The following is an 11674-nucleotide window of genomic DNA, read 5'->3' on the forward strand; positions in this document are numbered from 1 at the left end:
TTCAGCATTTTTTTTTTTCTTCCATGTGTAAACATTTACTGTGATGCAGGAAAAGCAAACGCGCAGTACTTCTGTGTAATCCTGTTTTCTAATCCGTCATTATTTGGTTTAAAGCAGGTTTTCTGCTCAGTTTGAGTCCACGATGCAGCTCTGAATGTTAAACTTGGACAAGGAAACACAAAAACAATGTCTGAAGGTCGGTGAACAGCTGACTTACAGAAGATAAGATTTAGACTGTTTTATGGGCCCTTTGTTCACCTGGAGCAAAAGCACAAATAAGAAAAACAATTCAAACAAAATCAGGGAAAAGGAGACGAATAGCTCGAGACTTTAGTTTCTGTTGTTTTCTATTGTAATATTGGGCGTCACACTGACCGTCAGTGCCCAATATTGCAATAAAGTAATACACAGTTTCACAGCACACTTGTTTTCATGTCTGCCAGCTGGAGTCATGTGAGTGATGAGTGCCATTATATTGTCAGATGGAGGCGGTTTGAACATAGCTTTGCTTTGCAGTGAGCTCCTGTAGCTTACAACAATAGTTTCCCCTGACAGTCTTTTTTGTCTTTTAGCGGTATTCGGTTTTACTTCCTCACAAACGACGTTTGGTTAACACACCACGGGCGTATTGTACGAGGTGTTGCAGAATAAGCGGAAATCTTCTGTGTCTTTCATTAAATAAGCGGCACATAACTTAGTCGTTTAACTCAACCGTCTAGATGTGTGAAATTCTCATCCCTGAGGAGCGGCCAAGTCAAGGTGTGACTAAGGGTTCTCACAAAGATGGAAAAACGGGTTTGTGTGTATGTTTGTGTACCTGTTTAAACACATTTGTGGGGACCAACAGTCCTGTCCTCACAAGTTTTAAGGCATTTTTGAGGCTCAAAATGTGGTTTTACTTTCAGGGTTACACTTGGTTATGGTTAGGTTACGGCTGAGGGTTAGTGTTAGTGTTAGGCATTTGTTTTTGAGGGTTAGGGTTAGGAAAGCATTCTCCCCATTAGATGTCTTCACTAAGATATGAAAGTGTGTGTGTGTGCGTGAGAGTGGATTGTTCTCAGGTTGATAAGATTTGAGGCCTCACACACTTAAAGAAACTTGTGGCAACGTGTACACACACACACACACACACACACACACACACACACACACACACACACCCCTCTGTGAGCAGGTTAATGTGTCAGTGGCTGTTATCAGTAGTTATCTGGTTGGACTGGTTTCCATGGAGCTGCAGGTTTACTCAGGAGGAGAACGGGAGCTGAGAGAGAGGAGCTCAGCTTGTTTCTCGCTGTGACCTCAATAATCACTGATCACTTACAATCTGCTTATAGATTACCTTACACCCACTCAGAAGGTGCTTTCTTCTGAGCTTATCAAGGTGGGACCATAGTTTAATTTCACAATGAGGTTTTAACACGTGAACTTTAACAATCGAGCCATTGTTAGATTTTTCCTCGTTCAGCCGGAGGATCCGTGTCTTCTTCTTTTGGACGATGCACTTTTAATTTCAACTTTAAAAACATTACTAAATGGAAATGATGCTGAGTAACACGTGACGTCGTATAACTAAGCTGTCTCCCGTGTCTCCGCAGCGAGCTCAGTGGACTTCCTGATGAGTGATGGTGAAGACGACGGCTCCTTCCTTTCTCTGCCAAGCACCGCCTTCTCGCAGCGCCCCTCTCTGACCGCCGAGCTCAGTGAAACGAGCGCGACCAGCCAGCAGCTGATTATCCAGGTAAACGACCAGCACAGACAATCGACTAATCAGGAGACTTAAAACGACCGTAAAAGCATGAACTGAGGCTCGACTGAGCGCGCTCACTTCATGCTGCACGGCGGCATGTCTGCAGCGACGGCGCTGACTCGCAGCTGACATCAGCATAAAGTGACAATGTTCAGCTGACCGAGCCTCTGTCTGTTTACGCCTCGGGGACGCTTCCTGCCGTCCTGCTCGTCACATCTGTGACACGACTGCTGACGCTCTCTGAGTGTTGTTGCTCCGTCAGGTGACGTTGGCGACACGCAAACGTTTGCAACAGACTGACGAATGAGGCCCAGACTATAAAAGATGTTCACTTTTATTCTTTGTCTTCCACCTGTCAGATTTCTGGTTTCCCTCGTTTATTGTCCGTCCATCATTCCCTCCGTTTTTGTTTTTCATGCCGTCTTCATCTGCAGAGGGTCACCTGGTCGTGCTGGTGGACTCCTGCCAACGTAAAAACCTTCACTGTCCTTGTTGCTCGCTGTAGATTCTTCTTCTTTTGTATTTTTCTGTAGCGTTTCCCTTTTTGTCTCTGACAGGCAGAGGTCGTAGTGACCGTGTAGACGTTGTTGTGAGCTTCTAGAATCAGTTGCACAGCCTGGATGACTGTTGCCGCTGATTGATTTGTGCTTGTCGTGTGTTTTCAGACCCTACAGGACAAAGTTTGCGAGTTTCAGGCTCGACTTCACTCTGAAGAAGTAGCCCGCCACCTGCTGGTCCAGCAGCTGCAGCAAAGTGTCAAAGAGAAGACGGGTGGAGGCGTTAAGACGCTACAGGAGGAGCAGACGTCAGAGACGCCCAACGGTCAGTGTTTGTAGAAAGACGATTCCATTCGATGCGACTGATCTTTCATTTTATTCCAAGATGGCAGGCCCTGCAGTCCTCTGCAGTGACGTAAACGCGTCTGTGTGTTTGTAGGTGTGAGGGTGGTGCAGCCCAGTGACCCTGCGGATCGTCTCAGCTGTCCAGAGGAAGAGCAGCTCGTTACTCGGCTGCGCACACAGGTACGTCTGCAGGAAACCCGCCGATCAAACAAGGCAGGCCTGACACTTCCCACAATGCTTTAGGGGGACACAAACATACGATATCAGCTAGCTTGTAGTCGTGAGTAACAGGACGGCCGACATCTGCACGTTGGCGTCAAACGTAAAGCGAGTCAGAAACGTTGACAGATTTGTTACATCAACGAAAACGAAGCTGCCGGTCCGATCTGCAGCTTCATGCTCAGCGACACGTCACGGTGCAAACGCAAAGATCCCAACTATCGAATCAGTGTCGTGACATTCAGCAGAAAGCTGATCCGAATGCGATCTGCAGCTGAGCCGGCGCGTTTTGAAATGGACATGTTTAACTGAGACGTGCAAGATATAAAAACAGGGTTAAAAGTTTGTTTTTTACCTTTTTAATGATGTTCTTTGGCATCTGCAGGTGGAGGAGCTGGAGGAGAAGCTGTTGGATCAGACCCAGGAGGTGGAGAGACTTCGCTCTGAACTGGTGAGACCCTGCTGGACCATGTTGGACCATGTTCCTCAAAAACGCATGCACGCGTCTTTGTTCTGTGTGGGGACACTTGCATGCTATAGTCGTAGGACCCACATCTTAAACTTTAACCTGACTCAAAACCTGAAGCTCGTCTGAAGGTTGTTCCAAAACGAGGGCTGGATGCAGTTTCCCTGTTGCTCCTGTTTGACAAAAACGACTCATTTTCAGTAAAATGTCCCAGTTTTGCAACAAAAGTGTTTGACTTTATGCAACAACATCCTGACTTTGGAAAAAATGTTCCTGCTTTGCAGAACAAATGTCCTCATTGTCCAGCCAGGAAAAGTGAGACAGCACTCGGTCATGTGGTCATGATGTTATCGATTAATGGGAAATTTCCCCTCCTGATTTATTTATTTATTTATTTTAAAACTCTCCAAGATTCAGGAGAATGTTTACTTCATACGTCTCAGTAAATGGAAGTGGAGCTTAATGAGAGAAACACTTTCCTAATAAAACAACTCAATAAGTGGTCAGCTTTAGAAGAAGGTCGGGTTTCACGTACAGGAAAAATGTTTTTCACTTGTTTCAAATCACTTTTGTTGATTGCCAGGTTAATGCGTCCCTCCTGAGGACTCTGCAGTGCTGCAGACATGCAAACATCAAACAAACGTCCTACTGCACAGCACCAGTTTCATTTTGCCCAAAAACAGTGGCCACAAGCACACGACTTTATTTTTCACATTTTTACATCATTTCAAATTTTGCCAGGAGGCTGGGCCGGCCTTTGTGAGGACCCTAATGTGCAGCTGTGTTAAATGTTAGTACACTCTGATTGACAGACATTAAGGTGTTTGTGTGTCTTTGTGTCCTTTAGGGGGCGACAGACCTGGAGAAGCAGCTGGAGCTGCTGGTGGTGGAGAATGAGCGTCTGAAGCAGGAGCTGAAGTCATGCAGGAGCTCAAAGCTTCAGAAGCTCGATGCTGCCGCAGAGACCTGCAGCCGCTGCCCCCACAGCCAGGTAACGTGCATGTGCGCGGGCTCGCTCAGCAGCCTGCTCCAGGTGTGCTGACGAGTTTAAACTCCTCGCTGTGTGCTGCAGGATGCGGAGGCCCTGCAGAGGGAGGTGTCCCGCTGGGAGACCCAGGCCCGGCAGAGGGAGCGGCGGCTAGCTGAGCTGGAGAGAGAGCTGCTGGAGAAAAGCTCCAGGACGGAGGCCCTCCAACGGCAGCTGGACGACTCCACCCGGCAGCTGGACGACAGCCGCAGGCAGCTGGAGGAGTCGAGGCGGAGGCAGGGGGAGGCTGAGCAGAAACTCACCCTCCGGCTGCAGGAGTGCGAGGAGGAGCTCGCCAGACAGGCAGCGACGCCCCCCAGAGTCAAAGTGAGGATGCTGGTCAGGTTGAAGGAGATTAGATTCATGCCTTCAGTTTTTCAGGAGTTCCATTAGATCTGAAGTAGCTGAGTAACTCTACCATGAGAATGCAGCATCGTCTTGGGTGGAAACTAAATCTAATCGGCTCTAATTGTTTGGTGTTCCTCAGTATGTGACGCAGACGGTGGAGGTGGAGTCGGCGGACTCTCAGAAAGCTGTGGCCGAGTTGCAGGTGAAGAACAACGCCCTGCAGGAGCAGCTTTCCGCGCAGAGGCAGCTGCTGCGAGAGCTCGAGACGCAGCTGCACGAGTCGCAGAGGACCTGCGCTCAGCTCAGGACGCAGGTAAGTTCACCTGCAGTCGCACGTCAGCTTGTCCGGTTACTGTAGAGGCTCCAGAAGTGCTGCATGACCCAACCTGCAGAAGCCAGCTTTGCCTTTTCCTCCTCGTCTTCCTCTTTAAAGTCTCCGGCAGCTCTATGAACGTGAAGGAGGAGACGAGCTGGAGAGGAGTTACGAGCAGAAGTCGGTTTTTGTTCAGTGCTTTTCTAACTACGCATACATGATGTTGGGTCAGAATAAATCATTTTGATGTGAACCAGACGTTTTCTTCACCTGTGGTGTGGTGAGGCAGGTGATGAGGTTCTCCTATGAGCAGACCTCAGATCAGCCAGTTTCCAGGTTAACCCCTACGCTTCACCTTTTCCTCTCCGCATGCATCCGGTTGCAGCTCCTTGCAGATCGAGGCCGTCTGTGCGGCCTCCTGTCCAAGGCCGTCGGCCGGCGCAACAGCGAGGTGGTTCGCAGGTTATCGAAGGTTGGCCACCCAGTCCTTTTCCCCGCCTACCCCGTGACATCATTAGTGTTCAGAGAACAGAGGTCACAGCGAGCGACCGCCCCTGACCGAGAGCGCCGGCACTGAAGCTGCCAGATAAACCAGACACGTCAGCCACTGACGCCATCGTTTGTTACGATGCAAAGACACGATACACAAGTTTTATTAAAACATGATTACATGAGGGCAAAACGGCTGTGCAACGATGTGATGGCAGAAATAAAGATCTTGTTTAATTGGATAAAAATTTAAATATGAAGACAAAGTGTGTGTGTGTGTGTGTGTGTGTGTGTGTGTGTGTGTGGCAGCTTATGAGAGTTTCTAAAATCGGTGGTTTGAACTGGTTTAACTGGGACGCTTCAGAGCCTCAGACCCTGTGTGATCACCCAGTGTGTGATTTTTAAACCATCCCAGTAACTGTCCCAGTGCTCCCTGGTTATTGCAGGCTGTGTTCACATTAAAATACAAAGCTTTTATTTTGGTTGTTCTAGTTTAGCATAAAGAAAGCGTTAGCCCAGCTCCACGTATCAGCCAACCTGGCGAGCAGCTGCTGGATGAACCGTTAGTCATCAGTGTGAAGAAGCCTTCCCGTATGTTCCTGTTCCACCTGTGTGATCAGATTTACCTGTGTGATACACCTGTGTGTTCTCCTGTGACACTAGCTTTTGTGTTAGCTGTTCGCTTTGACAGTGTGTAAAAAAAATATTTACTAACTGCTGCTTAGCTAACCGATGTTAGCTGATGTTTGCTGATGTTTGCTGGTGATCCTGAAGGTTTTTTCTCCTCGCTGCATTTGAAGCGTCACTAAAGTCTGAGATGTTTCCGTGGTCTTGTTAGCTTTGTGATCAGCTGTGTCTGGTACAGCTGATGTAATGTTATTCTGAATATAACTTTAATTAAACATGAAAACAGTCTGCTAATGGAAGTTATCCTCTAAGAAATTCCATGTTTGAAATGTAAAATTAAATTCTGAGTTCTTGTGAATCCAATAATTTTAGCTGTAAATGTGAAATTATATTTAAAATTTGAGTTTCCAAGTAACATCAGTAAGTCATTTTAGTCCAATCCTAATTAAAGATGCCTACAGTTTATTTTTCACTAGTAAAAACATTTTTCATTTCTTATTAGTGAAACTGTAGATCTGTAATTAATGTATTTATATTTTGAAATAACTGTAAATGTAATTTGGCCTTTTTGTAATTTATGTTGATATTATCTGCAGCTTAATTCTCATTGGTCAAAATGTCATTAATTAGTATCAACATTTCACATAATGTTTAACGTTATGGAAACAAGTCAAACTTGAATCGGGGATATTTAAAAGTTTTCCGTGAGGCTCGTCGTACAGATGAACGCAAAGGCAGAAACTCGATGATGTGCTCGGGTGTGTATTCTGACACTGGCCTCCACCTGTGTGCATCCGCCCTCCAGATCCTGGTCTATGAAGGAGAGATGGAGCGAGCTCAGGGTCAGCTGGAGGCGGAGATGCAGAACCTGGAGGAGGAGAAGAACCGTGTCATCGAGGAGGCGTTCATCCGAGCCGAGAGCGAGATGAAGGCCGTCCACGAGAACCTCGCAGGTCAGAGGCAGTTTCCTGTTGGTCTGAACCGCAGACTGTGTATATGGGCTCGGTGACCATTCCCATGTTGCATGTATCCATCACAGAGACGCAGGTATCCTGTGTTCTTGGTAACATCCAAATAAAATCACTCAGACATCTTGGAGAGTCTGTTAGCACAGTAACCTCACAGCAGCCATATTATTGGTCACCTGAAGACATTAAAAATGCTCCAACAGCACAAACATGGTCCAGTTCAGGGACTCTGGTTAGTTGAGGTGAAGTCTAGCAGAAAGCTACAGAGGCCACACCCCTAATAATGCAAATTTTAATGCAGGCGACTTGCCAGGCATTATAAAGGAGGAAATCATCTGCAGAGACCGAACAGTTTGTGTATCCGGCTGTAAACACGTTTATTTCTGCTGCAAAGTTTTAACTTGGGAGTCTATGGGGACCGACTCACTGCTGCCTCTGCTGGATGTTGGAGGAACTGCAGGTCTTGATGCTTCCTCGTTAGCTTCATTTGTTGTTGTTGTTTACAGGTGTGCGTATGAACCTGCTGAGCCTGCAGCCGGCCCTCAGGACTCTCACCTCGGACTACAACTGTCTGAAGAGGCAGGTACAGGACTTCCCCTTCATGCTGGACAAAGCAATCACGGAGGCCAAGCAGGAGGTGAGTCAGAGCCCCGCCCTCATGGTTACGCTCAGAGATGGGTCGAGTCAAGACGCCCTTTAAATGGGGATAAAAAAAAAAAAAAACCTACAAGTGTTAATTCATACAAATGATTTTGCAATCATTTTATAAATATAAAGTAAGTGTGTGTGTGTGTGTGTGTGTGTGTGTGTGTGTGTGTGTGTGTGTGTCAGATCTGCCAGGTGATCAGTGAGGTGAGCAGCACCAACCAGGAGCTGCTGCGTAAATACAAGCGAGAGATGAACCTGAGGAAGAAATGCCACAACGAGCTGGTTCGACTCAAAGGTCTGAAACAAGCTTCGTGTTTTCTGTCCGAACGTTTCATAGCTCCCGCTCTCACCTGCTCGCTCACACACCTGATCACAGATTTTAATACTTTAGTAAAACAGAAATCTTCTATTAAAGAGCTTTAAAGAAGCACATATTAGTCTGCAACATGGAGCATATAGCTGCATTTTATTTTGAAGGAGGTGAGAACCTGCTTTTCCTTGTTTCCTGTCATGTCTTACTGACGAGCTCATACCAAAAACTTAAGCATCAGGCTACTCCAAACATCAAACACAGGTACAGAGGGGCAGCCAATCAGAATAAAGTTGGCATAAAGAGGGCGGAGTTCTAAATCGGCTTGTTTCAGATGGAGAATGAACTCTGCGGAGGATAAAGGATTATTTTGAGCCATGATTCATGCAAAGCTGCTCTGGTAGAGACCGATAATCTCACCTGGCAGATGTTTGAGCACCTGTGCAGATGCAGGAAATGATCTCGTCTGTCAGAACTAAATGGTTTAAATTCACCGTGCTGCTGTGTTTGGTCTCCAAGGTAACATCCGTGTGTTCTGTCGCGTCCGGCCGGTCAGTCAGGAGGAGCAGGACTCCGCCGATGCCAAAACCATGCTGAGCTTCGACTCGGACGACGACGCCATCCTCTACCTCTCTAACAAGGGCAAGGTCATGACCTTTGAGCTGGATAAAGTCTTCCCCCCTCACGCCACGCAGGAAGAGGTGAGCGTCCTCGGAACGTTTAGATTGTTGAACTTCAAAATAATGAAGCCCGAAACGATCTCCAAGTCAGAGGCTCGTCTTGTGAGCAGATACCCCATCGGTCATGATTTTTGTGGTCATTGTGAATAAAGGTGTGCGTCTCATCTGCTGGTTCTCTCTCTGATTGGCTCATCAGGTGTTTCAGGAGGTTCAGGCTCTGATCACTTCCTGTATTGACGGCTATAACGTCTGCATCTTCGCCTACGGGCAGACCGGCTCCGGGAAAACCTACACCATGGAGGTAGGTTTTCATTTATCCGCTCAGAAAAGCTCAGTTTTTGCTCCAATAACAAGACACAAATTCAAACGTAAGTAAAATTTAATCGAGATGTCGCTGAATACACCTGTAAACTCCGCCTCCTCTGCCTGTGGACCTCCAGGGTGTCGCTGATAACCCCGGCATTAACCAGCGTGCTCTGCGGCTGCTGTTCTCCGAGGTATCGGAAAAAGCTCCAGACTGGGACTATAAGATCACCGTCAGCATGGTGGAAATCTACAACGAGACGCTGCGGTGAGGAGAGAGCTGTCCCGTCTGAGGGCCTCTGACCCTGTAGGCTGATGATGGCTTCATTTACATGTAAACTACAGTGTTTGTGTTTACAGCGATGAGGAAACATGAGGATGTGTTTCAGGGTTTGAAGTGTGGAGGTCTGTTATCGCAGGTTTTACTCCCGCCTCCTCGTATGGGAGCAGCTGCAGAGCAGTTATGTAAAGCTGGACCACTCCATCTGTCCAGCTGTTGTGTAACAAAACATCTGTGCAAAGAGTCAGAGCTCAACATGGCGAAAGGTTTTCTTGGCAGAAACATTCAGAGCTCTGAAGGTCAGATTAAACTCAGATTATCAGACTGAACAACACGAAACAGAAAAACGCAGAAATGGGAGAAAGGCTTCACGAGCTGGTGAAAAGTTAAAGGTTTGTTTCATGCTGCAAATTACGGATCTCTTCAGACCCCTGAGGGCCCCTGAGTTCTGTTTTAATCAGCCTTCGTTGTTGCACTCAAGCCCTGAGTCGAAACCTGCAGGCACTCAAACGCCTCTGTTGCCTTCAGGGACCTGCTCGGGGAGAATCCGTCTGACAAGCTCGACATAAAGATGAACCCCGACGGCAGCGGCCAACTATACGTCCCCGGACTGACCGAGATCACCGTGCAGAGTCCCGAGGACATCAACAAGGTGAGGACTTCCTGCTTGTCTTTTAGTGTAACATGCCTGATGATCATTTGCCCTCCTGTGATGATGGATGACGGCTTGTGTTTTAAATGTAAAAAAACAAACAAACAAAAACAACAATCAACTTTTGTGGATTTTTTTTTTTTTTTTTTTTTTTTTTTTTACTGTTTGCAAACATGTGGATCTAAAATTCATCTTGAGCAGGAATGATGTGTTTAGCTCCCAGCGGCTCATGGTTACTCTGTTTACCTGTCTGCAGGTGTTTGAGTTGGGTCACGTCAACAGAGCGACAGCCTGCACCAACCTGAACGAGCACAGCTCGCGGTCACACGCTCTGCTCATCATCACGGTGTCTGGATTCAACACAGCCACTGGCAACCGCACGCTAGGTACGTGTACACACACACACACACACACACACACACACACACACACACACACACACACACACACACACACGTTTGTTAAGGTGTCTGTGTGAGGACTTGTGTTAATGCACAGTATTACCAGGACACCAAACCATAAACAGCCCTTAAAAGGTACCAGAGTGTGGATCAGATCAGCTGTCTCCTCTTTCTAAAAAGAAAAACCTGACTTACAAAATATTTCGTCTTTCAAAGGCCTCTTTTTACAAAAAAATCATTTCCACATAAACTTTACTCTTCCTGTCCCAAAAATGTCTTATTTCAAAGATTATCTTTACAACATAGCTGTATTCCCCAAAACTTTCAATAAGGGGTCCAGATTTCATCAGTTTGCCCTCTGAAGAAACATCCTGGTTAGATTCAATGACTTTCCATGTGGTGCTCACTCTGCTGTGCTCCGGTTTAGGGAAGCTGAACCTCGTGGACCTGGCGGGCTCGGAGCGGATCGGTAAGTCGGGGGCGGAGGGCAGTCGGCTCAGAGAAGCTCAGTGCATCAACAAATCCCTGTCGGCGCTTGGCGATGTCATCAACGCGCTGCGGAGCAAACACTCCCACGTCCCGTTCAGAAACTCGCGCCTCACGTACCTGCTGCAGGACTCGCTGAGTGGAGACAGCAAGACCCTGATGATGGTGCAGGTGAGTCCAGGATCTGGCCAATAAAAGCAGCAACCTGAACAACCCCACAGGGCTTTGATGAAGGTGACGACTTCCTGTTTATCATCGTCAGGTCTCTCCGTTGCCCAGCAACATGAGCGAGTCGGTCTGCTCGCTGAAGTTCGCTCAGAGGGTTCGCAGCGTCGAGCTGAGCTCCTCGTCTTCCAGGAAACACGAGAACTCGTCCACGTCATCCTCGCCCACCCACGACAGCGTTGAGGTAAAGACGTATTTCTTCTTCTTTGGTTTATTCACGATCAGCTGTTGAATAAGGGCGGGGTTAACGGTGTGATGTAGGGTAGAAATAATTGGTTCTATGAGACGATTAACAAAAGTTAACTTTGACCTCTCTCTAGCTGGACTCCCCCCCGGTGACCCCGGTCCCTCTCCCCATCTCTCGGGCCAGCAGCGCCGGCTCCACCCTCTCCTCCGCCTCCAGAACTCCCAGCAGCTCCCGCAGGAGGTCCCAGTCGCAGCTCTCCACAGGTACACTGCGCTCAGAGGTCACATGATTAATTGGGATTGTTGCTAATAAAATTATTTCAGCTGTAAGCTCAGTGTTGTAGTTTTAGCCGCAGCTCGGCTCTGTGAGGACGGCTGCATCCCGTCTGAACTGAACCCTGCTTCTTCCTGAAGTGCCCCAGAGCGGCTTTGCATGATTCAGAGTTTAAAATAATCC

General features: G+C 47.5%; 1 protein-coding gene across 12 annotated transcripts in view; it reads left to right on the forward strand.

Moving 5' to 3' along the window:
* Positions 1–11674, forward strand: part of kifc3 (kinesin family member C3) — a 38344-nt gene that overhangs the window by 23002 nt on the left and 3668 nt on the right. For all 12 annotated transcript variants that reach the window (XR_005693184.1, XR_005693185.1, XM_040011907.1 and 9 more), the window contains 18 exons: positions 1596–1738; positions 2413–2569; positions 2684–2769; positions 3194–3259; positions 4122–4265; positions 4347–4628; positions 4789–4962; positions 6884–7031; positions 7553–7683; positions 7878–7989; positions 8524–8705; positions 8881–8985; positions 9125–9255; positions 9796–9919; positions 10176–10305; positions 10748–10977; positions 11069–11215; positions 11352–11481. Coding sequence is in view for 10 of the 12 variants with exons in the window: in XM_040011907.1 (XP_039867841.1) it covers positions 1596–1738; positions 2413–2569; positions 2684–2769; positions 3194–3259; positions 4122–4265; positions 4347–4628; positions 4789–4962; positions 6884–7031; positions 7553–7683; positions 7878–7989; positions 8524–8705; positions 8881–8985; positions 9125–9255; positions 9796–9919; positions 10176–10305; positions 10748–10977; positions 11069–11215; positions 11352–11481 (2622 nt within the window). In the remaining 2 variants the exon portion in view is untranslated. The remainder of the gene's footprint in view (positions 1–1595; positions 1739–2412; positions 2570–2683; positions 2770–3193; positions 3260–4121; positions 4266–4346; positions 4629–4788; positions 4963–6883; positions 7032–7552; positions 7684–7877; positions 7990–8523; positions 8706–8880; positions 8986–9124; positions 9256–9795; positions 9920–10175; positions 10306–10747; positions 10978–11068; positions 11216–11351; positions 11482–11674) is intronic.

The sequence above is a fragment of the Simochromis diagramma genome, unplaced genomic scaffold (genome assembly GCF_900408965.1).
Source record: "Simochromis diagramma unplaced genomic scaffold, fSimDia1.1 OVJJ01000603.1, whole genome shotgun sequence".
NCBI classification, from domain to species: Eukaryota; Metazoa; Chordata; class Actinopteri; order Cichliformes; family Cichlidae; genus Simochromis; species Simochromis diagramma.